Source organism: Hippichthys cyanospilos, chromosome 13, assembly GCF_059441005.1.
Source record: "Hippichthys cyanospilos isolate Australia breed blue-spotted pipefish chromosome 13, RoL_Hcya_1.0, whole genome shotgun sequence".
Lineage (NCBI taxonomy): Eukaryota > Metazoa > Chordata > Actinopteri > Syngnathiformes > Syngnathidae > Hippichthys > Hippichthys cyanospilos.
Genome location: NC_142381.1, coordinates 6,124,699 through 6,150,446, shown reverse-complemented (window position 1 = coordinate 6,150,446; position 25,748 = coordinate 6,124,699). Strand labels below are relative to the sequence as shown.

Sequence of the window (25,748 nt, the reverse complement as noted above, 5' to 3'; positions counted from 1 at the left end):
CGATACACCAATTTGTGGGAAACAAGGTGTGAAAAGTCTCCACGTGGAGGAAGTTCAAGATTTACTTTTTAAAGCTGATTATCAGAAAACTAAGCTACTTTTTCAAATAAGTAATCGGCTACTATTCTAGTAACTTTTTCAAGGTAACTGCAACAATACTGTAAGGTGTATTTTGTTACAAAGAATGTGGGTTTTAAAAAATAATAAAGAAATGAAAGAAAAACAGACTACAGGAAATTACCTATCTGTATGTCAATATTTCAGGGGAAAACAATAACAACCACAAATATTGAACTTTTGGACCCGTGTAGGTAGGAAGAAATGCAAAGGTCGTTAAGCCTGCAATGGGACGTGGGTGGAAAAACATAAAAGAAGCATCTTGTGGTAGATTGGTTTCACTTGCTCCTTCTAACAATTCCATAATAAATTTTGCGGGATAAATTTGAATTCCTCAGTCTCCTCACATCTGACTGCCTTTCTCCTTCTCAGCGCCATATGCTGCGAGCTCCATCTCGGGCTCATTTAGAAAGCCACGCACATACGCACCAGCTCCATCAAAGCAAGGGAACAGCTGCTACATTCGATAGGGATGACTACTCTCCTGTCACATAGTACACAAGCACGCACACACAGCACCAAGCTGGATGTTTCGTGCTGTTTTGAAAAGGCAAGTGAGAGCGATAAAGATGGAGGGCAGGCTGAAGTAAGAGAGTCAGAGAGAGCAGACTGGAAGGAGTTTGGTGTGGTCCAATTTAGTTGACAATACAATTGTGTCCAATTATATTCAATGTGTATCCGCAGTGTGTAAGTAGCAGAAGTACAACTCAATTTGAAAAAGAACAAGAGCTGCATGACTAAAGCGGTGGACTTAAGCGTAGAGAATACACTTTGATAAACAGGATATTGTATGTTAGGCGATGAAATCCAACCGGTGTGCTATGAAAAATCGTCAGGGGTGCTAAAGGATATTAATTATTATTATTTAATCATTATGTCATTTATTTTTTCAAGCAACATTGATTATTCATTACAAATAAGCTGTTATTGATCATTCGAGGCAAGCGATTTGAAAAGCAGAGAATATAACAACAAACAATGTTTGTATCCGCCTGCAAGCGTGTCAGCTTTGTGTTCGATAAAACTAGCCTGCATTTTACACTGAGTAAAACAGATTTGGGTAAATTAAGAACCAATCTTCAACATAAGACCTGGCTTAAAAAAAGGTTTAGAAACATTGATGAAATAAACTAACTACATCTGTAAAACTTGAACTATTTCCTACCTTTGCATAGACACTAAACACCACTTGTAACTTGAAATGACCACATCATTGTGACAACTATAATGACAATATTACAAACCAATAACTAAGCAACAATCCAAATCCTGGAAATGGGAAAAGACGGAACATTCATCTTGTCGATACAATACAAGGATGTGTCCATTTACTAAAGAAACCTCAAATAAAACACATATCTGTGCATATATTCACTATTTACCAAATTTTGGGGACGTTATAGATGTATGTGCGTTCTTTTATTTGACTTCAACGATAATGACATTCCACATGGCTCGAGAAATGCTAATCATAACTTCAAGTTTATGGCTAAAATACCAACTTTGCATGTTCTCTTCAACTTTTACAAATTTTGGGGCAATCAACAAGTATTTTTTTTTTGTTCCTTATCCCCGTTTTGAGCAGGTTTTAGCAGCCTAGGAATCTACATAGAGTAATGACATTAATGCTTACCTCCGCAGTGTGGCTCAGACTCAGTTTTGGCAGTTTATTCTTCATGCTCCCAGAATTTCCACCGTACGTTTGACCACAGTTGAACCCCTCTGGAGCCGCAAGAAGTGGTTTTAATTGAGGAGAGTCAATGGGCGCCTGGTCCTGGCCATCCATCGGGCGAACGTAGGCCGTTGGCTTCTGCTGCACGGCAATCGGCTTCCCCGATAGGCCGCCAAGAGGGAATGTAGACGTGGGAGTGGTGAGGCCGGGTACAGGTGCTGACAAAAGTGATGTGGAAGCCAACGGGGAGGAGGATGTGGAGAGCTGAGAGCTCGCTTCCATTTCAAACGGGGAGCCAGACGATTTGCAATGACCGGCATCTATTGTGGAAGATCGAAAATTTCCACCATCTGCAAGTGTGTAAGAAAAAAGACAAAACAATAAGTAACAACATTTTTGGGAGAATATTGAGCTATATTGCACTTAATAAATTTGGTCAGACATCCAATGCAAATTAATGAAATTGTGTAATCAATGAATGAACACACATGTTAAAAACAATGAGTATTTTTTTTCAACATCCACTTACAGTCTCTTACCTAAACTTTCAGTCATTTTTTTGATTAGCAAGTGAACCGAAAATGAAAGGAGATAAAACGGTCTTCTTCGGAATCGAAATATATGAAAAATTCAAGACAAATAATTGGTGGCACAAACTTTTTGGAAGTTCTGACTTCCACACTTGTGGCTTGTTTCAGGCAAAGATGTGCCATCAAAGTGGTGTCAAAACTCAAGACAGGGTTTTGAACTTCAAAGAAGAAATGGGACTAAGTTGTGACTAAATTCCAAAAATGTCAAACCAGTCCAGACATTGTTAGAAAGCCCAAAATGATCTGCAGCCTTAACTAAAGCCAACTTTATTTATAGAGCACCCTTGTGTGGTATTTTGTTCAATCCATTTGATTTTTGGATCAAACGCATTTCACATCAAAGGAAAAGCAGTGAAAGAAGGCACTAGGGAGCTGAAATTTCACCAATTGGTTATAATACTGTGAGAATGATTTAGAATCCAATGACCCAAAATTGATCAGCATACTTCAAACAAACAAACACATGTGAAAATGTTTTATGACACAATGTATTATCCTTGACTTAATGACATAGTTTTTGGTTTGCTTTTGTCGCTCGTCCAACGGGGAACATTTTCAGAGCATACTTCAAAAGACAGTTAACGTTTTTTCCCGACAAATGAACACACATTAAGAATCTCATGGACTTCCCCCGTTGAGCAAGCAGAAAAAGACGCCATCGAGCCACTTTGGAACCTTCCTATAATTTGCACAGGTGGCTTGTTTCTGTTTTATTTCATTGTTTAATTTATTTGGACTATGTTGTAACGCAGGATTTCTGGCATTTCAAAACCATCACCAGAGTCTGTGATTGACATGTCACACAAAACCGCCATCATCATTTTTGTTGTTTATTTTCTTCCCCACCGTGTTTACTGTCTTATGTACGATGCCTCACTGCATTTGTTCTGCACTTTACTTTCCTGTGTCACTGTCATGCAATTAATTGGGTGGTGTACAAGTTATTTTCTTATTTCGTTAATTAGCTTGCCGATCAACATGTAATCACAGAATACTAGGCTCGAGAGATACGAGAGAACAGCTTTTTGCGTGAACTACTGTGGGGAATTACCTGGGAGAGGAAGAGTTTTAGTGGAGTGTGAAGAATGGCGTCGCGCAGAGGAGGTGGAGGAGGAGGATGAAGATGACGAAGAAGGGCTCAAATCTCTTTTCAGACCTAATTCGTCTTTGAGTGAACCGAAAAGCTCATCGTGCCTTTGGAGTTGCTGTTCTTCAAACATGGAGACTTTGCTCCTTCCATTTGCAGCTCCTGGAGCCTGACATTGGCCTTGCCCCAAACCCAGATGGAGGCCCGTTCCCGGGTTGCTCTGCGCATGGCCTCCTTTGGCCCACTCAACGGAGCTCCTGGACTTTTTGGAATTCCGATGTGGCAATGACTGCCCATTTGATGATGACGTTGTTGTTGTTGTTGTTGATGCAGGAGGTTGCATTGAATTTGAGGATGCCAAGGATGTACTCGCAATCCTTTTGTCGCCACTTCCCTCCACCTCCCCACCCTCCGCTCCCGCGCCTCCATTCAGGGTCTCACTGAAAAGCTGCGACTCCATTGTGGCTCTCTCACTCGCTGAAGTGGTCGGTGTTTGCATGGCGGCGGTGGCGGCGGTGTTGTTGTTGGCGGCACCGCTGCCTTTGGGGATTCCCACTAAGTGGCTCTGGTTTGAATGGCTGGTTAACAGATCTTTCATTTCTTCATAGGAGCCAAGTGTGTTCTGGACCCGACTCGCCAACGCATCCCCCTTATTAGTCTGAAAGAAAGGCAGAAGGGACAGTGGGGAAGAAAAGAGACAGACAGGAGTATTAATTAAGTTTCCATCTTTCTGTTTTATTTCTAAGCACGTTGATGAAAAGCCCTCTTTACTCATTCAGAGAGGAACAGGAAGAGATGAATCGGGTGACCACTGACCAGGCACCCGGACGAGATGATTAATTAAACACATGCCATCCTTAAGAGGGTCTAGTCCAGGCTGGAGCAGTAAAACTAATGGAGCAGGAATCATTATTAGCCTGACCTCAGGTTCTCAAGCAATCATCGCGAGGAGGACAGTCTGGCTTCTACTGATTTATGATCCAAAAGCCCCTTCAGCTGTTATGTGCTCATGCTGAGATGTTCCCCGGAATAGTTAAGAGTCTTTGACAGGTTCTTTAATGATGAAACCACACCATTTCATCATCCGCCGTTTCTGCCGAGATCCTTCCAGAAAGGCAAAGACGTAAAGAGCAGAAGATGTTCCCTAATCCCCTCGCGTGTCTTTTCAACAGTGTGATGCAAATATTAATCATGTGCCAAAAGCGAATACAACTATGGGGCCCGTTAATAATTTTGTGAAGAATCGGACAAATTCCAGACAATAAACTAACTAACCAACTAATTAACCAACTAACTATCCACAATTCTCTGTGTTAGTGATACTTTTTAATTAGTTCAACAAGTTTGTAGGACACTCTTGAATAATTTACTCAAGTGCTTTTGTGTGTTTGTTGGTTTTGTTTCTGTGAACAATCAAAGCGAGTAATAATGGGCAATGATCCACAGAGAGATGTTATAGCTGAGGAGGGAATTTTGCAAGAGTGTGTAATATAAAGCTTGTAGGTTTGAAAATTATCCCCACCGTCGATTTGTTTCAGCTGAATACAATTTAAACACTGAATGCTAATTATTACTATTACTGTTACCCTTTCAACATCAGGCATAGTTTTGGTTCTGCTTAAAGTCACGGATCACAGACCCGCCGGTTAACAACACACCAGTTACACTGTGATTTATTTTGTGGATTATTTTACTTACTTTGCCGATTCATTGTCCCATAAATGACACAAAGAGGTCAGACATTCACATAGCCAATTCTGTTCAACTAAATTTTAAATCTATCTTACCCATTCTGTGTCAGTTAAAGTGATGTATGGAGCAGATAAAAAGTAAATGTGTGAGTTTAAAATAAATCAATAAGCAAATGAGCCTAATAAATTGGTAACAAAATGGCTTACAGATGAAGGTACCACAAACAGAAAGAGGAAGAGCTCATTTATGTATACAGGGGCATACAGGCCTTACAATTAATTATACGCGTGAGGTAATTTTCAATATTGTTACAATATCATTTAGTTTTCCTTATTTTTTCATGCCCAGCGCAGGTTTAGCGCAAAGCCTGTTCTAACTGTGTGCATTGGTGGAAGTTTCCTGGATATTTTCAGAGAAGCACACAGTAAGAATTACACACATATATATATATATATATATATATATATATATATATATATATATATATATACACACACAGTGTACATTTATTCTATAGACACACGACACAAACCATTTTGAGCTCATTAGCTGTGAATAAATTAGCTTTTTTTCTTCTCCAAGTCCACCTCATGAATAAAAATCTGGTGGCTGAAAAGAATGAGAAAACACATTCACAAAGAGGCAAAATGGAAAACAGAAACAGGGATGAATACCTGCATTTTTGCTTCGGTGTGCTGTGACTTGCATGTGTATATGTGTGTGTGACCAGCTCACCCAAAAATATCCGCTAAAAACATATCACTTTTTAACAGGATTAGCGAGGGGATTAGCTAAAGTAAAGTAAATGAGAAAGTCAGACAGTGACAGACACCAGACTGATATGAAGGCAGAGCGATAGAAGACAAAATAAAATAAAAAGAAAAAACACAATCCAGAAGAAGGTTTTCTATAAATCCCCGGTGATAACGAAGAGATATAAATCTCGAAGGTTCCCCATTGAGTGAGTGAGAGTAGGCTGTGAGATTGAGCAGGCCCAATGATTGTATGTATCGGTAAAGCAGCACTATCAGTAAAAACTGAAATCTTTAGCAGGACAAATAAATCAGCAGAGCCAAGTAGCAAAGTATGCCCGAGCCATTTGTCACGAGTCACAGCAGTAAGTGCTATTCAGCAAGGGCATGCATTGTACGGAGGAGGAACACAGGACTATGAAGCAAATAAACATAAACCCCTGCGGATGGTCAAGTCAGCTTTTTGGCCTCAAGGCTGGCAAAATGCCCCATCCATCATCGGATTTTCTCCTAAATGGTCATAGCAGTAAGTAGACCAGCACAACCCAAAAGTTGCACCAATAGTGACTTACAACTGTGCTGTAGCATACTGAGAAGGATTATAGACATTTCATTTGTCCAATTATGCATTATTAATCTAACAGCAGCACAAGTGCCACATAAAGTAGTCATTTAACATGTCCTGAAAGTTGCAACTCAATATTTATTTTCGTATTAATATTTTTTTCCTAAGGAACTGGTTGCGATGGACATTTGAAAAATGAATGTTGGTAAATATGTATCCTTAAGAATAAGAAAAAAGGTATTTACACTTAACAGGAATGAAACAATCGTCTACCCAGAGAAACGATGAATCAACAAATTCTAACTTTATTGATAAGTGTCAAACCGGGAGACAATGGCTCCCATTTTTAAAGGCTTTGTTGTGTCCCAACCTCCCAGTCTCAAGGCAAGCCCACTACTGCGAGGCCACAGAGCCTGTAAATAAAAAGTGCTGAGGATGTGACGATTTCTATTATGTATCAACTAAACAATTTCTGTGTTTTTACAACTTGGCAATATGACCATGAACTTTCTTCTTTGACCTCTCCTCATTGCTTGCCTGCCTTACCAGATCCATCTAAAATGAAGTTCACTGTTAGGGTATAGCTATACTGCTATGCCAAGTGTTGCTACATATCCGAGGTCGAATTCAGACATTTTAACAGGCTGCACAACACAGTGAATTTATAACATATTCTGCCCTGATCAGAGAAGCTTATTTGTTGTTTTTTTTTTTCCCTTGCGTTCTTATTATTGTTCAACAACTTAACCTTTTCATCAGAAGTGCTGATATGCAGCAACCCTGTCATTCTGGCAAACACTTACACTCATATCCTGACCCGGGCATAGCACATATAATGACGTGAAAACAATTAATGAAGGCCTGGAGGCGTTCTCATTATCGGCGCAATTCTCACGCAACCTCTCACCTTTAAAGATGAACCCTGAGCCATTTCTAACAGTAGACAACCCGCCGTGTTTCTTATGCCTTCTGACAGTCGCACTCACACGCTTTCTGTCAAGATTCAAAGCCGGCCTGTCCCAAGGTCGACACACTTGGCAGCAAAAGCAAGTGAAGTGCTTAGCTGCAGAGAATGAGAGTTAAATCTTCTGAATCCATTTTATACACAGGGGGCAGTGGGTGGCCATAGACTTGGATGCATGACTCAACATGTTCCGAGTAGGCGCTTGCAGAGAAATTTAGGATTGAGGATAGTCACAATGGAAAATGGAAATAATATTAGCCTACAAAGGTCCTGACTGAGTTTGAACTTAAATGATTATTTCAGGTCAGACAGTCTGCTATTTTAAAATGTATAGAATATTAAGGTTAACTTGTGCTTTGCTGCAAGTTTTAGCCGATTGACTTGAATTATGACGCTGACTCACAAAGCCGAGCAGTTTCTTTTTAAAATGACTCATACTCAATCGTTAAGATCTTGTAAAATCATCCTTTTTATCTCAATGGAAACCTGATGTCAAGCATGTCTCATTTGCCCTTGTCTAAAAAGCAGCAGTATGTCTAGTAATGAAACACTTTATGTAGCTTGACTTGCTCAACTTTTTGTCCTAAATTGACTTTTTCCCAGTTTGGCAAAAATAGTTTACTTCATAAACGTTTTTTTTTTTTTTTTTTAATAAAGACCAACACCCTGTTGGCCATAAAAAAAATGTTAATTGACACAATTGTAGAAATATTGCATGTCTGAATAAGACTGTATATACTGTATACTTTATGTACAGCATTTTTCTGCCTCTCATATAGCTACAAAATGTTTTGTATTTAATATATCAACACGTCTCCAAACGTGTTAGGTACTGTGACTGTAGTTCAAAACTGTAAGGAGATTCTAATTAGTCACTCTTACTTACTTTGTAAGGTTCCCCAAACAGGTTGAATCCAGTGGAGAACAAATCTTCATCTTGTTGGACCTCCTGGGTCCTCCTCTCCCATTCTCTCCTTTTCAGGACACTGCGCTCTGACTCCAAATGGCTAAAAGGAACCAAGAGAAAAACTCATTAGTGTTGCCCACTGAGAACAATACACTGGCGGAAACTACTGTCATTTTATGTCTGACGTGGACAATATCGAGCACCAGCAATGGCAAATAAAAGCATGATGGCACATAGACGATCCTCTAACCGCCCATTTCTGACCTTGAAAAACTGAAAAAACAACAGCTAGATATCACTTAATTTTCACAAAGAAAGGCGTGATGGATTAAAGATAGGGTTCTAATGTACGTAGCTGGATTTTGAGTTCAAGTTCAGGTAATAAACTGTTGTATATTAATGTATTAGTCCTACATAAAGTTTTGCATGGTGTCATTATGTTCGTTTGCTTAACTACAACACATTTTTGTTGGAAATGTCCAAGGATCAATAACAATTATGAAATGAACCAAAATAACTTTATATCAAGCGCTCAAATTTAAATCTAATAAGAAATAACGCTAACTCTAACAAAAAATGGTCCCATTTAAAGTATTTCTTTTTGTATTATAGTGCAGGATGGAATATTATTTTCCTGACATTGGAAAAGGAAATGAGACTTTAATGTATGCTACAGAATGACTTACATATAGATTGCTCAAGGTATTTGGATGTTGTATTATGAAAGCATCTGCATATGGTTACGTATTAAAAACTCCTACAAACACATTATACAATCATTACATAGGGTTTTATGAGTGAAAAGTGCAGTTTTTACTTGTTGTCTTTATGTAAGTAAATAACTGCAGAAAACCTTTTTTTAATGCATCCTTAAGAATCATGAAATATACATTAACAAGAGGCCCTATCATACAAATGTGGTTTTGAAAATCATTTTTTGCCATTTTTATAGGTAATTTTCATGGATGTCACAGCGGTTCTCATGACTATGTTTAAAAGTGTCTCTGCTGATGTTTTTCCCGCCACTCAGAGCTTAAACAACATTTCGAAAAAAAAATCTAAATGAAAAGTTTGCTCATCAGAGTAGCCATGCACTTCACTTTTTTTCAGCCCCTGAAGCACATACTGTATGCATGGGTCTCTTTCATTTCTTCTTAGCCAGCACTCTAGTTGGAAAATGCCACAAATTTGCACAGCTGTGCATTAAAGACTATTTTTCCAAAGTGCTAATGCACCAGAAGGGGAGACCTATCATGAAAAAAATATATTCAAGAGCTATTATATACAAAAAAATGGTATAATAATTCTCTCTCTTAAAATATTACAAATGGTAGATCCCAAAGGCACCTCTTTTTCTGTTCCTAAGTATGGTATCAGACGGGAACTTTCATTAATCTTTAACTTTAGTGAGTTGTGTGGGAGTTGGGTGTGTAATCTTGTCTCGTGTTTATGACATAATGTATCTAGTGAGCCATACCGCGTTACCTTCATGTCCTGTCATGGTGTCTTTGACAAAAACGTAATCAAGTGATCTTTTAATCACGTTCTGGGAAGGACTCTTTCTTGGCTTATAATTCACCCATGAGTGCTGCTGGGTATATGATTCATCAACGTTTCCTGTGTAAAACAGCTGGAAGCATTAATTGGAACAAGCGATCTGTGGAGAATAGTAATGGTGCTGATTGTTTCCCACATTTTGCCGTCTAGTTTTAAGCAAAACCTACGATTTACTACGCTAACCCAAAGCTTTTCAATCAGCTGCGGTCCAGCAGTCCACAGAGAAATCTACAAGCAGCTCATGGGGGTTTAGCGTGCGTACCACCGCGCGCATGCTACGTGCACGCCCGTGGCCTGTTGACCCAGGAAAGGGCATGATTTACCCAATGCACTGCGCAGAGAGGAGATAGAGTGCCTAATTAGCCATCAACACAATTAAAAGAGACATTCTCTTTTTCTGCACCAGACCTCTCCTCCCGACATTTAATCCCCCAGTAAGATTGTGAGTGGGAGGTAGGAAGAATGGAGAGTGGCAACAAGAAGAAGGGGAAGGAGGGGGTCATAGAGGCCCATGGGAAGATGGAAAAAAATACAGGGCAACTGACTGTTTCTTAAAAAGGAAAGAAAATAAGAGAGTGACGAAAGACTGAGTATAGGGATGAGGACAGGAAAGTAGGATGAGAGGAAGGCAGGAGCAAAAAAAGTAGCAGAGAGCAATGGGAATTGCAGCAAAATGATTGACAAGAACCTGGATGTGTGCGCGAGAGATGAAGAGCGACAGAGAGAGAGAGAGAGAAAAAGCGAGAGTGAGTGCGTGTGTGTATACATTTCCATATGTGGCACTGTCGATGTTCATTATCCGTCTGTACACAGAGATAAGTGACAACTCAGTAAGGCACATGACACAAATGTACAGAACAAGCACTGTGCACACAGAAAGGATTCCGGATTTACTGTGTATCTTCATCATTGAGAAAATGAGTTAAGCATCTTAACACACCGTCAGTGTTATGATACATCATTATACATCAAAGATCATGCATATTAAGATGTGCTACAAGTTAACATAATGTTAAAAACAAAGGCACTAGATTCTATTCCTAATATTAAAAGTTGTGGTTTTCACGCATGAGCTGTGATCGGATGTTAATGGGCAGCTCACATTGTGCTGCCCCGTCACGTGAGTACTTCATTGTGTTGCAAAGGTCAATACAGATATTCCCATACTTTGATAGTGGCATCAGAATATCAACGTGCAAAAACAGAAAAAACTGCTTTACTCTCACATCCATTGTACAATTTGTGGCTTAGTTATTCTGTTGTGTAGTTTACAGTAAAACTGCACAAGTCTTCAATCAATAAAACCATGATGTACGATGACTGATATCTAGCTCTGCTTTCACCCTGACACCTATGCTTTGTAAACTCTCAAGATACAAGATTTGGCCAAGATCTTTAACCTTGCTGAGATATGGCTGCTGAAAACTACCCATCATCATCCAAGAGAGGTGGAAGTAGTAATGGCAAGGTGAAGCCTCAAGAGGCCTCGGGTTTGAGTCAGCGTTCATTTCTTGCAGCTTCATGTGCACATGACACCACCAGCTAGCCATGTATAATCACATATATAATCGCAGGCAGCTCTATTTTAACGTGTAATTATATATATATATATATATATATATATATATATATATATATATATATATATATATATATATATATATATATATATATATATATATATATATTATATTCAATTTGTTTTGTTGCAAAAATGTTTGACCTTTTTATAGAAATCAACTGATTTGAATTGTTTCAATTGTTTATAAATGAAAGAGGAGGGAGCATATTGTTTTTGCTAATATTTTATGAATGAAATGGTGGCAGTTAGTTTTCTGCTTGTTGTGTCTGTGCGTGTGCGTCTGCTCGTGTGTGTGTGTGTGTGTGTCCTGAAGTAATGCTGATAGCCAGAGTAAGCTCTGGGAATTTAATCTCAACAGAGCTATGCTGGTCTCCCCTGATAACTATTCGCACACACTCTTTTCATTCATTTACACGCGCAAACACGCATGCACACACACACACACACGCACACAAGCACATTATTGCCTTCTCTTGCACATTCACAGCATACTTTTAAGGCATTTCAACCAACAATATTGAACTTGCAGAGGGCATGGCCATCGAGTCAGATTGGAGTCTTAAAATGACAATTTCAGTGCGGTTGTGATGTTGTGCAAGAATAAAACTAATATTATATATATATATATATATATATATATATATATATATATATATATATATATATATATATATATATATATATATATATATATATATATACACACACACACAGTAAAACTCATCTACAATGAAACCTGCCTGTGTAACGAATGTGGGTGTGTGGGATTGTGCAAATATCCAACGATTAGTTCTTTTCCTTTTCTTTTATTGATTTGGCCTCCTCTGCAATACTGCAACACTGAAGAAGACAATAGAGGACAGTTTGTCTTCATGAATTGTGCATCTGCTTCCCTGGATTCATAAAACACGTATGTTCATAATGCGAATAAAAACACTGTCCATTTTCGGCTACGTAACAAAAAGAACAGGATTGTTTTTAACTACAGTCAGATTGTAGATTGCTCAACATGTTTTTTTATCTTTACATCCGTGACATAGATTTGCTATATGAAAAGTCTACTGTTGTGAAAAATTTCTGGCTGCAAACATGATTTTATTGTAGAGGCGTTTTACTGTACAGTATGTACTGTATATTATTGGCAATTGGCATTTACAATTATTTGTATCTGTATATAGACTTTTGTCTGGATTATACAACTCTTAATACAGAGACACACTGAAAACAGAAAAGTCTATATCGTGAAAGTGGCCCCATCAAGTTGCCTGTGCTATTGCAGCTGGCCAGGAAAATTCCACAAAACTTAAAAGTCAGAATTAAATGTTTCTGAAACACAGTCCGCGCATGGAAGTATTTGAGCGCCAGGCGATGCAGCAGGTCTATGAACTGTGTTGAACTTGTGTGTGATCCGTCGCTATTTAAAAAGAAGGTTGCAGCTTATGCATGTCACCAAGAGTTTTTGGGTCCACATCACTGAGCACTCATGCAGTATTTGTGTCTTATGGGAAGAACTGTCAGAACAGTTCAAGGCAACCACTTGAAATATGTTTCAACTAATTTAAAGCCATCCAGACATTTGGAGCAAAGGGTTAGTTTTTTTTTTTTTCTTCCTTTCTTTTTTGCCATCTGATCTCAGTGAGCCTGTGCACACATTCTGGCACGGTTAGTGCAATGAAGTGTTCCCCTGGAGAAGAAAGGCATTTGTTTCGGCTCAAGTGAATATATCACCATTTATCTCACAACTGAAACTATGTTTTGTAAATACACACTTTATAATTTAGCAAAAACAGCCAATTTATTGAAACACTTTGAAGCAAAACATTTATAACAGTGAACACTGACAGCACGCAGCAGCTCTGCTCATTTAAATGAGAAAACATGCAAATGGAGGCTTTTATGTTTAAATGCTTCCCACAGTCCTGATGAGCTCTTTTCAGAGCAGATTGGATGATATGACACAGTAGGAAAGGCACAGGTGTTACTGAGCCATTAATGGAGGCTGTTTTCCATTCAGGCTCCCCACTATGTCGTGGTAGTCAACAGAGCCTGGAGCAACATGATGGAATACAGCCTTCAGACAGACACACACTCCTCAAGAAACACAAATTGCATAATATCAACAAAAAACAAAAAAGCATTTCCCTTAGGAAATTTGTGCATCCTGATACATTTTGTTGCAGAGTTGTCAAAGACAAGCGCTTTGAGGAGGATGACGCTATTTCAAAGCCAGGTTTCCGTCAAGCAGCACGGTGTAGCACAATTCAAATTGGGATCCCTTGATCAGCGATTGTTTCCTTTGTGTGGTTGTAGCAGCTTCAGGTCCAGTACGTAAGTATAGTACAGTATTTATTAAAACAACAGCAAATAAATTAAGTAGATGATTGAAGCAGTGCTCTCTCCTAACGTTATTTGTGAAACAGCATTTTTATTTCTCTCAATTGCGATAAAGTGACTAGATATTTCTGTTTTGTTTTTGTTTTGTTTTGGGGGGGTTTGTTTTGTTTTTCCAATATATCATATTTTCTATTACTTTTGTCTGTCATCATGTGTTCATGTAACAAATTACCATTGTAAATGACCAACACCCACCTATGATTGACCGCCATCACTGAGGATCTATACACATTGATATTTCTAGTTTTTGTAGTTCAGCAACACAGAAACACCGCATAGACAAACAAAACTTTCTTATTTCAACTTTACAATCAGAGGTAGTGCAACTATATAAAGGTGCCATTTGCTGGTGAAGGAAATTGTGGCCGTTCACGGGAGACTTTTGTCAATCGGTTACAACAGTGGTTTGGAGATGGAAAGGTCAATTTTTTTAGGTTTGTAAAAACAATTGTATCACAATCAAAATAGCATTGGTGGAACAGAGGGCTGTAATTGTGTGCATGTGTGTCTCCAGCAACATACATTTAACTGTGACCAGAGGAAACACATTACTCTCATAACTCAAATTCTCAAGCCAAATATAAATCCTGTAGATTGGTGCAGGAGAGCGGGATGAGAGTAAAGACACGTGTGGTACTGATACTTACAAATGACAATTGTTTTCTTTTGTGTTTGAAATATCGTTTTCTGTTTTTAACAATTTACAGAATTTCAAAGAAACTAACTGGATCATTGTAATCTAAGTATACTCACAAATTATCCCAGGTAATTATCATTAGGATTGCAGTTTCTTGGTTAAAATGGCAATACATTTGCTTTGCCTGTGACTTCAAGTGGCATTCCCGTGCACATCTAATAGTCGATGGTCAGAAATGTCAGCTATGCGGCATTACTAAGTGCTTCGAGGCGATGCGATGACATGATGATCTCATCGACGCATTTCACCCTCACTATTTTGTAATAACAATAACTTTACCATCATTGCATCTTCCTTTTAAGACCTAGAGAGGGCCTACGACTAGATCGAAAGAAAACTTCCATTTTCCACCAAACTGCTATTGAGTTGGTGTAATACAACCTGCCGTCGTGAACAGATAATCATTATGATCACACACTACACGGCTAAGCCGTGCCAGGACAGGGGGTCACATATTACAAGGTCAATTGACAGTAGGAACACCCGATGAGTCGGTCTGGTTTCCTGTCAATTTCTCCCTTATGTCCTGCAAGCATATGAGAAGTGGCACTGGGATTGTGCAAGGCTCTTGGCTGTTCACACATTAAATACTGAACAAGTGTTGTACTTATTCATTCATGCATTTTCTACACCCCTCATTGTATTATGTACTCAACAGCATGACTGGTGAGCTGGAGCTGTTTCCCAGCTGACCATGGGCCATGCATTCATGATCACATTCACACCTATGGACAATTTCGTCTTCAGTGAACCAAATTTCCCCTTGTTTATGTTGTAGGAAGCCAGCGGATCTAATTACTTAAAAATGACAACCAAATGAAGTAGAAGATTAGTATTGTGTGTGATGTAAATATGTGTCCACGTTTATGTTGATTAAGGTGTATGAAAAAATGGAGAAAAATTTTGTACACCTGAATAGAATAGAATAGAATAGAATAGAATAGAATGCCTTCACTGTCATTATATAGCTGATACACAACAGAATTGGTACATACAGTATAAACTAAATTCAGTATGAACAATAAATAGAAAACATTATAGAATAAAAATCATAGCATGAGATATATGTGTAATTGATTTGTGATTAATTGCAGGTTTACTATGGAAAACATGCAATTAATTATACAACTAATATCTATTATCAATTTTAAGAATCACAGCCCTAATCTAGCAATGAAATGTATTTATAATATATATATATATATATATATATATATATATATATATATATATATATATATATATATATATATATACACACACACACACACACACACATAATTGGGTGTGCAAACAGCAAAACTGAATGAGAGAAAAACTCCATCGGTAAAGCTCAATTTGTTCTTGCATCAAAAGTGATGAAACACTTTTTGACTTTTAAAATTAGCACCTACATAACACCTTTTAACGAGGGATTCTCAACGTCTTTTAGTCTAAATCATTTCATTAATCCACCTTGCGCTTCTAACAGATGAAATGCACCTGATGATTATACCTTTATCTCAAGTGGTGTTATGAAAAGCCCTTCATACTTTCAGTTTTTGCATTTTATTTAGCCTGCATTAAGCCGAGCGGCTCAATTAAGTCTAAAACCTCAAATGTGCTCACTGTGTGTGTTCATGCAGTGGAGAGAAGGGGGTGCCTGCGCGGCTTGTAGGAGTGCTTTGGAATGACAGGGAGGAGTGAGGGGGATAATGAGAGGGGGAGGAGCGGGGGAAGGAAAGAGGAATAGCTGTCAGGCAGCAGACAAAAGCTTTGTTTGAAGTGTCACTTCAACGACACATTTTTGTCTGTGTGTGTTTGTGTGTGTTTTCGCCGGTTTGTGTGTTCATTCTGAAGGCATTAGACATCAGAGGAAATATCAGCAGGCATTCCTGGACCCACAGAGAAGAAGAGGATGCGCCACAATGCCATCAACATGAAAATATACAGCTTGTACTTCTCCTCTGTTGTAAAGATGAACAATATCAAAAATCTCACAATTGTGGATGTGTATGGATGTGTTACACGTCACAGCAGGCATCATAATGAGACACAGGCTTCAAACACATTTTTACCTTCTGGCTTTGTTTCCATGCCCATCGCACAAGCGCGTGTGCTTGACACTGATGGATGGATAAATAGACCAAGAGCGAGGAATAGGGGCCAGGAATAGGGGGAGGCTACTTCTTTCTGGTTTTCACTTGTGCATCACATCATAAATGAGCAAAGCGACACACGATATACACTAATGTACTTTTTTTTCATCTGCATGCCTTTTTGATTTGTGTCTATATTATTTCCCTTTTAGTTTGTGCTAAGAATTCTCGGTATTTCCTTCAGAACTTCAAAGAAACACTTCTTAGCGAGAGATTCCGCAACAATGGTCTTATCTTATTGTGTGATTTTCTACATGTGTTTTCCATTTATTTGTTGTATTTAAGCAAATGTTTTGCAAATAAATAAAAGCTATTCATCATTTAATATGAGAGCATTTTAATGCAGTACATTGAGAACATTTTAATGCAATTTCTTCGTTGTTAGAAGAAAAGTAACTCACCACAGTAACTATAGACAAGATCATTAGCTATAAAAATTGAATAAGTATACCTAAAATTGTAGCTTATTTAAATTAACAAAGGAAAAACTTTCAACAAAGATTAACGTTATTTTTTACAAAATTATAACAGGTGACATGTTAGTCTAAAACTGAAAAAAACAGCATCAAAGTGCCTAAATTAAAAAAAAATCAATCCTTATTTAAATTAGAAACCTGAACTGTTTGACACTGAAAAAAAAATCAAATCTCTAGTAAATAAAAAATGTCAATTGCTCTGCAATAACACAGAAACACCAAAATCTTAAACACCAGAAGAAAAACGTTTAAAACATTGTGCTGATTGTTTTCTCAATCATATAATTTTTATATAATACAGCAAATGCTAAAACTGTTTCCCTCCTGGCATCATTCCTCCCAAGCAATCTTTTTTTATACGGGCTCATGTTTGACAGGGTTTTGCGAGAACAAACCTTAGCTTACCTTAAAGTGGCACTTTAAAGTACATTGGAATATACATTACATTATGAGAATAGATGACTGAGATATATATTAGAATGTTAGTCCATTTTTTCCCATACCAGTTGATACTGTTATGCATTTGTAAACAATTTACATGTACACGTGTAGCTGTATCCTACTGAGTATCAAACATTGTCGACTACGGTTAAATTATTTGGCTAATGCCTTCTCACATTGGCACGCAATTAACAAGAAGTCAGTCCATTATCCCGAACTGTGAGAGGCTCCCTGAAATCATCTGGATTGTAGTCAACTGTCCCATCTGCTTGCACGGAGTTGCCCTCATGAGTCAGGTGGTAGATTGCGCTCCCAGATGGTCTAGAATTGTACCACCAGACCCCCTGCCCCTGCGCACATGACTGAGGGGCCCTTGTGCAAGGCACCGCAACTGCTCCTCAGCCAATATATAGCTGCCAACTCCCACGTCACCATGTCACCAATTATGTGTGCTTGCTGTCACTTGCTGGGCGCCTGTAGAGATCATATCTTCTGTGATGTATGTAAAACTATATGCATATTAATGTATGAGTGGCACATTGAGTAATTGGTTATCACATCCATAAGCTTCTGAGCCTTGGTGTTTTAATCTTTTGAGTGCAACAGTTGTATGTTATCCTATGTTATTTGTTTTCTGTAGATTCTTCCTTCCACATTTCAAAAACATGCATGTTAGGTTCATTACAGACCCTCAAAATCTTCTTAGGTGCGAACAGTGATTAGTCGATCAATTCAAGCACATCCAATGGCTGTAATGAGGAAAAGCAGATGAAATATTTGGTAGATAGAATACTTTTTCATGGTAATACATGTCTCAGGGCACATGAAGATTGTTAAATTGCTCGTATCATGGATATTGAACTTTTTGGAGCTTTAAACCATCTTACAATGTTATATTCCCAATCTAAACACCTCCAAAGTATTACTTTTCCCTATGGATGCATTTCTAAGAATTCCTTGCTTATTCCGTGCTCTCAGCGCCAGCCCCATCCGAGGGACAATGATAGTGCCTCCTACCGCCTCTACACCGGCCCCGTGTGGCCTGGGCAACAGTAAATGCATGCCCACCTTATCGAAGAGAAGCTTACCTTTTTTAATTTGGGTTTCATTTTGCAGTTTTCCACCGAAATTGCCAAATAAACAGATTTGGCCCTGGAATTGGTTATTCACATTTTTCATTATTTTAGACTCAATTCTGTTAAGTACGCACTCAACATGCTACATTATACACACGTTGAACAATATTACCAATAAAATCACCCTTATATGCTCAAAAATACTTTTCAAACCTTCACTAAAAACCTTGGTCTGTGTGCGTGTGTGGGTGCGTGTGTGTGTGCTCGATTTAAATGAGTGTGCTGTCCATATTTAATGATGTGCTTGCTTCATTGTGAGTACTCAGACATACAGTAATGGCTTTTAGGGACCACTGGAATAAAGGGAATGGAAAGAGCGATAAGGAGGAGAGATCAGAAGGGCAAGATTCTCGAGTGTGTGTGACACAATGAAAACAGGCCACTCAGACACATTTCCGAGAGCAAACACTTTTGAGCAGAATCATTGTCAGAGCAAACACGGACTCCTGTGTCTCTAAAGGACGTCGCAGCACATCCCTGAATTCATTGTTAATGCATGAAAAGCCTGTCACTACTTTTAATAATAAAACAAAACATTATAATAGAGTCACACCTTAAAATGTGGCAACATCAGGAAATACAAAACAATGTTGTTTAAACAGTACCATAACGATCTTCACCACCTCACTGATGAAGATGACTTTATTCCCTTTTCTAAAAAAAGAGACTTGGAAAGGATGTGTGAAAATTCACAGCTAAGGTGCAAAGATTCTTGGTGTTTTTATTAAGAATATATGTCCTATTAGTGGCTGTGTGAGGTGCAGCTGTGCAGTGGCCAGAACCACATTGAAAATTCTTTTCGATGGATGGATGGATGGATGGAGATAGATAGATAGATAGATAGATGGATAGATGGATAGATGGATAGATAGATAGATAGATAGATAGATAGATAGATAGATAGATAGATAGATAGATAGATAGATAGATAGATAGATAGATAGATAGATAGATATTTTCCCCCCACGTTCCTCTTCTGGCACACAGTGTAGAACGAGGATGCCACTTCTTCCTCCAGTGCAGTTAAATTAAGCGGAGGCCACCTCTTGTCCCTCTGCGGGGCAAGTTGAGGCTGCCAGTACGCAGAGATTTTGTTTTTCGAGAAAATCTAATTCCGGAGTCATTTATTCGTCTCCTCAGTGGCGGTACATACGCACCTCCTGACATCCTTTGCAGCTATGTCCCTGATAGTGTTTTTTTGGGCGAGAGTCAGCCATCGCTGCACTCTCTGACCAAACAAAACTGCATGGTGCCTTCTGAGACACTCCACCAGAACATCCACTTCTACGTCTTTGAAATGTGGATTCTTTTTAGACATCATGACTCTCATATTCCTTTGATGAATTTAAAAACAGACCACCATGAAAACAAAAATCTCTACTGACCACGGGCAGCTTTGCCTCACATGGGACTGGCCCACCAGCACTTGGGCTTAATTTAATAGCACAAGACAAAAGAATGGCATCCGCTTTCAGGGAGGAACGCGTAGATACAGATAAAAGAAAGTCAGTAATTACGGTAACTACTGCATTGGTAGTCAAATCAGTGTTTAGAATACTATCTATTCAACAACCTTCATGAAAGGTTGAAACTCCAATCTTTTTCCTTTATTTTATGCCATATGCCATTGAAGATTTTTTTTTTTTATTGCAATACACCTTTGCTGTATTTGCGTGTATTGCAATACCCAATTGCCAATGCTATTTTTTCATGTACTGAAATGAGTATCGCCCCCAAATATTGATTATTGCCTTATTTTGATTTATAATAATCGGCATTGGCCGAAAAAAGTTATAGATCTATCTCTAGCAAATATGTGCCTTTTTTAAAATTCCTTCTCCGTGTTCTTGCATACTTACAATATGACTAAAGAATAAGAAGTAAATCTCACAAGTTTTGGTTCATGAAACTTTGCTTTTTTGCTGCTTCCTCTGTATTTATATCGACTTGATTTGATAATAAAATTTAAATGTAAGTCTTTGTTGAGCTCAGTAAGTGCATATGGCAGCAGGAAAGGAAAACAAATGGATTTTGAAGTGTTGACCGTGGATTACTGAACAACAAAGCGGCGCCAGCAGAGCCGAAGCAGATAAGCTAATATAATTATTAGTATAGCATTTAAATATTTAATCATGCAAAATTAATACATTGATGAAGAATTAATTAATAATAACTAAATATACTCCCCCCTCCAAAAAAAATTGATTAGCTTTGTAAATAATGCCATTGTGTGAGCGTTCAGCGTCTCGCATCAAAAGTCAAATAATTTTCAGAGTAACGATACCTAAAGAATCATTATTAAGTGTGTAATATCCATCCATCCATTTTCTTGATTCCACAATGGGTTCATACTGTGGGTAGGTGAACATGAATAAGCAACCCAACAAGCGCATCAGAGAAGCAGTCGAAATGGTTCAGCTGGGGTCAAAGGCGTGGAGACAAGGATTCAGCTGGGAGACATTTCGCCAACTCTGACTCATGATCACTTTTTTATACTGTGAGAGGTTCCATGAATATCACGATTAAAACTAAGTTATCGGTTACCAGGGGTGTCAGACTTGTTTTAGCTTGTGGGTCTTAAATGGACTTAAGTGGACTAAAATCTCGTCCCAAGTCGGCCAGAGCAATAGAATCATGATATATATGTATATAACTTTAAAACAACAACTTCCAAATTATTGGTATTTTTTATTACTGTGCAAAATAATAACAGCACATCACTCTTAATCATAACACATCAACGTTACTAATACTCATAAAACAATTCAAGTAATTTCATTCAAAAAGCTCATTTTTATACTTTTCAAAATCATCTCACGGACCGAATTAAACCCATTTAGGGCCCGCGGGCCATATGTTTGACCCCCCTGGCTTTGCAACACCTTTAACCGATATAAATGCTGTAAAATACAGATACGGATACACTTTTTATAGATCGTAATCTTATTTATGGTCGGCGTGGCAAGTGGGGGGGGCGAAATGTCTTCTCTTTCCTGGGGCGGGCTTTGCAAAACGAATATACTTAAACGAATATACACCACACTAATTTTACACTTTGATGGATTGCTTCAGATTTGCTTGCATCTTGAAAAAGTATGAATTTGATGGCCATAGCTCATGCTCCAACAAATGTATTTATATTTGCATTACCATCTGTGGGAGAATGTTTGAAAGGTTATCAAAACAGGGTTGTCAAGTGCCCTAAAACGGAGTGCCTGGCCTATGCGGTTCAGCTGGGAAATGTGAATTCTAAATCAAAGACAGGAGTCGACATGATATTCAGACTGCTCGCCCTGCGTTCCGCAAACGACAATATAAGAAGTAATGGTGAGGTATTTTTAAAACTGTTGATGTTTTATCCCTGCACAGAGAAAAGCACACAACACCGAGAATGTTAAGACTTTTATCTTAGATGAACACATTTCACATGCATTGCCAAGGATTGCGCCTCTGCATTGAACCCATCACAGTAGTGAACACAGCAAGCAAATCCCATTAGTGACACGCTGGAGCAATGGGCAGCTCTCAGCTCTGGGAAATCGAACTCGGGGCCCCCGCGGTCACAGCATTCTTGCATTTGTTCACAGCTGCCCCCAAATGATAAATGTATCGCTTATTCCAAAATACCACTTGTCATCAGCAAAGACTGAACGCGTCTCAATGATGTTGTGCTGCTATCATATTGTGGCACTACAATAGCATATAAAGATTGCTTTCTGCTTCGGATGGAAATTCCAGGTCTGCCAGCCCGGTGACAATATAATTGCAAGAAAAACGGGGAAAATACTGTATCATCTTGTGGATGATTGGGAAAGAATGTGTTTTGGAAACATACTATATTAATCCTGAAAGATTACATGCCTTTTCATTCGCTGCCAGCACAATAAACGACGGCAAATTAGAAATGATGCTGTGCGCAAAATACTGATTGTGCAACGTTGGCTTTTGAAAAGAATAGTGATTATACTCTCATTTGCCAGATCAGCGATGGAGCCTTTCTTTATCTCATGACTTTCACCTGATAATAATGAGGGTTAATAATTTAACACACACTCAAAACGAAAACCTTACAGCCCCCTTCCTTTTACAGACCGACTCCCGCCACCACACTTAATATGCTAACTATTAGCTGATGAGAAAGAATTAGTGCATGCTAAATTGATTAATTAGGTAATGAATGAACACACTTAACTACATCCTGTATGCTGTGAAATGAAAACTGGAGGAGGGACACGGCCAAGTGATCAGATAACAGGTTAGAGAGGGAAGGACAAAAGATGGAGGGAGTGAAGAAGAAGGGGGGGTTCAGACGAAGGCGTGTGGAGATGTTAATGTTTGCCAGTCGTGGTCTGGCTGATACACGCACGCACGCACGCACACACACACACACACACACAGTTGATAAGCAAAACAATGTTAGACAGGCAGTTTATCATAAGGGCAGGATGAGACAGAGAAAGATTAGACACCATCCCTGCGCGCGCGTGCGTGTATATGCGTGTGTGTGTGCGCGCGCGTGCGCATGCACTACTCCCAAGAGAAAGTCAGTTCAAGATGAGACAAATTTTGTCTCATTTTGTATGTTGACGTCTGCACCGTGCGTATGCAAAAACAAATGTTTGGCGCATTTCACGCTCTCCTTAGTAAACGGTATTATATTGGTGAATCAACTTTGTAATTCATCCCTTGTACGTTTTATGCCTTTCTAATTATGAATGTTTTCAAAGATGGTCAATATGTTAATCAGATGTGTCATCTCATACATAACAGCTGCACGATAATCACGGCCATTATCACGCTTTTGATCTTTGTCTCAGACATTTGCATGGGTGTCACATGCTTGTCAGAGCTGCCAGCATCGGCTCGCACAATACTTGTGCTTCCTCCATCATGCACAGTGGCGGAATTACGAGATTCTGAAAATGTTAATGAAATGAGAGGCATGCAATCGTCAAACGGTAATTATGCCCTTTTACATGAGCGTAAATAGCCATGTAGTACAGACTGTACAATAACGAAGGTCAATGTGAAGCTGATCACATATGGAGTAGTTACAGACATAAAACATCGTAAACATCGTCACTAATTTTTAATTTCACATCCACATTGATTTTATGATTTTATATAAAGAAATTATAACATGAACTAGAAGATGGATGTCGTAAAAATACTTACAGTGAACCATATCGTCGGGGATACATTCCAGAACTGCCCAAGAAGCAAATTCTGTGATATAAAGTCGACATGTTCCATTTTTTTTTTTGTTTTTAAGTTTTACCCTCCCACATGCTTTAAACACATTTAACCTGTTGGCAACACGTGACCTATTGCATATTTATGATATGAAATATATCAATCAAATAATAAATAAACAAAGAGTAAATGCATTGGAAAATGAATCATATTTTTATAGGTGCAATCATTTTCAGTGTGTTCTTGTTTTGTTTTTATTTAGAGCATTGATAGCTCTTGGGAGAGAGCTGTTCTGAGTCTGCTTTTACGGCTTTTTTGAGCTGTGTATTGCCAACCAGAGGGCAACATGTTGAAAACACGATGACCAGGATGAGTTGTGTCTGACAATCTTCCTCGCTCTGCTCGGATAGCGAGAATTGGCAATGTCCCTCATGGGCCTGCAATTCTGTTTTAAGTAATTAAAAAAATGTTTGATGTTCAGCAGCCTCAAATGTGAAAAAAAATAAAAACTGCCTCATCGTCTTAAAAAGGACGCATTGACTTTTTTAAAATTAAATGCATAATATAGACAATGTGTAATTACATTGTTGATTTTTTTTAAAAAAAAACATAATAAGGTACAGTAAAAATAATGTGGCCCCCAAATCATTTTTTATTTTTCTGTGCTGTGCATTTGCCATGAATCTAAAGATAAGAGCATTAGTCATTAAACTTCCTAAGGGGACAGGGTGGGGTCATTTAACCACTGGAAAGGCGAAGCGAGTGTAAGGGGTCAATTTATGGAACAACTGTGAAATAGAAATGAGAAGGTGTGAATGACTGTGCTCAAAAAGTTTTAAAAATACCAAAAAATTGAAGTTGAATTTTATAAAAGTTTACTGTGTGTCATTTAAGTGTGACATTTACATATGATTGTATGTATGAATTAGGTGCAATGTGTTTATATGTTCAATAAAACAATCAATCAATCGAACGGGGAGACACTAAAGACGGACGGTATCAAGGTATTGATTTTACTCTGCAATAGTCTGTCATTATATCTAAAATATGTTGGTACGAAACATGCAGGTATGTTCAGTAGGAAGTTGCTGGGAACAGGCAGATTTAAATTAAAAAATCTATATACTTTTTAAAAAATTATATATACTTTACTATGCTATACTTGTAAATATTTGATGTTACGACCTGCGGCTTATCCATGACAAAAAATATTTTCATGCTCAATTGTTCCTGCCGGCCTACAGTCCAAAATTTGCAGGACCTCCCTCGGTCATGGCGCAACACACACAAATATGAATGGATGTTTCTCTTTATGCCTTACTCCTACACAAAGTAATTTAAGATAGGCTCCATGGGATCAACTAAAGTCCATACAGTATTACTCCTGCGATTGTGCATCAGCCAATTATATTCATAAACACCCCAACCATCCTTTGGTATGTTTAGCAGGCATTTAATGGCATCTTGCAGGGCTTTAATTACCTGTTTCAGTAAACAACCCACTAAAAATAAAGTAACTGCCCTCCTAAGATGGCATAAATAACCTATCCAGCAGTTCGAACATGACCTTGTCTACTCTGCTGCAAAATTCCCCTCGTCCTGCTTTTCCTTCAAACTGCCCCCCCCCTCTCTGATTGCTACTGCCTGGCAGCATGAAGAAGCTGTGCTGGGCACAGCCGGATAAACACACAGACACACACACTCACTTCTCTGTCTATCATGCACTTACACAAACTGGCAGGCTGATACGTGTGTGTCTCTGTGTGCATGTAGTATGTCTGAAAAAGA

At 38.5% G+C, this 25,748-nt stretch overlaps 1 protein-coding gene across 1 annotated transcript in view; it reads right to left on the bottom strand.

Annotated features, from left to right (window-relative positions):
* Positions 1 to 25,748, bottom strand: part of aff2 (ALF transcription elongation factor 2) — a 113,286-nt gene that overhangs the window by 65,278 nt on the left and 22,260 nt on the right. Inside the window, exons 2-4 of the mRNA XM_088432109.1 lie at positions 8,326 to 8,446; positions 3,431 to 4,124; positions 1,751 to 2,139 (exon numbers count right to left, since the gene is read on the bottom strand). Of these exons, the coding sequence (XP_088288235.1) occupies positions 1,751 to 2,139; positions 3,431 to 4,124; positions 8,326 to 8,446 (1,204 nt within the window). The remainder of the gene's footprint in view (positions 1 to 1,750; positions 2,140 to 3,430; positions 4,125 to 8,325; positions 8,447 to 25,748) is intronic.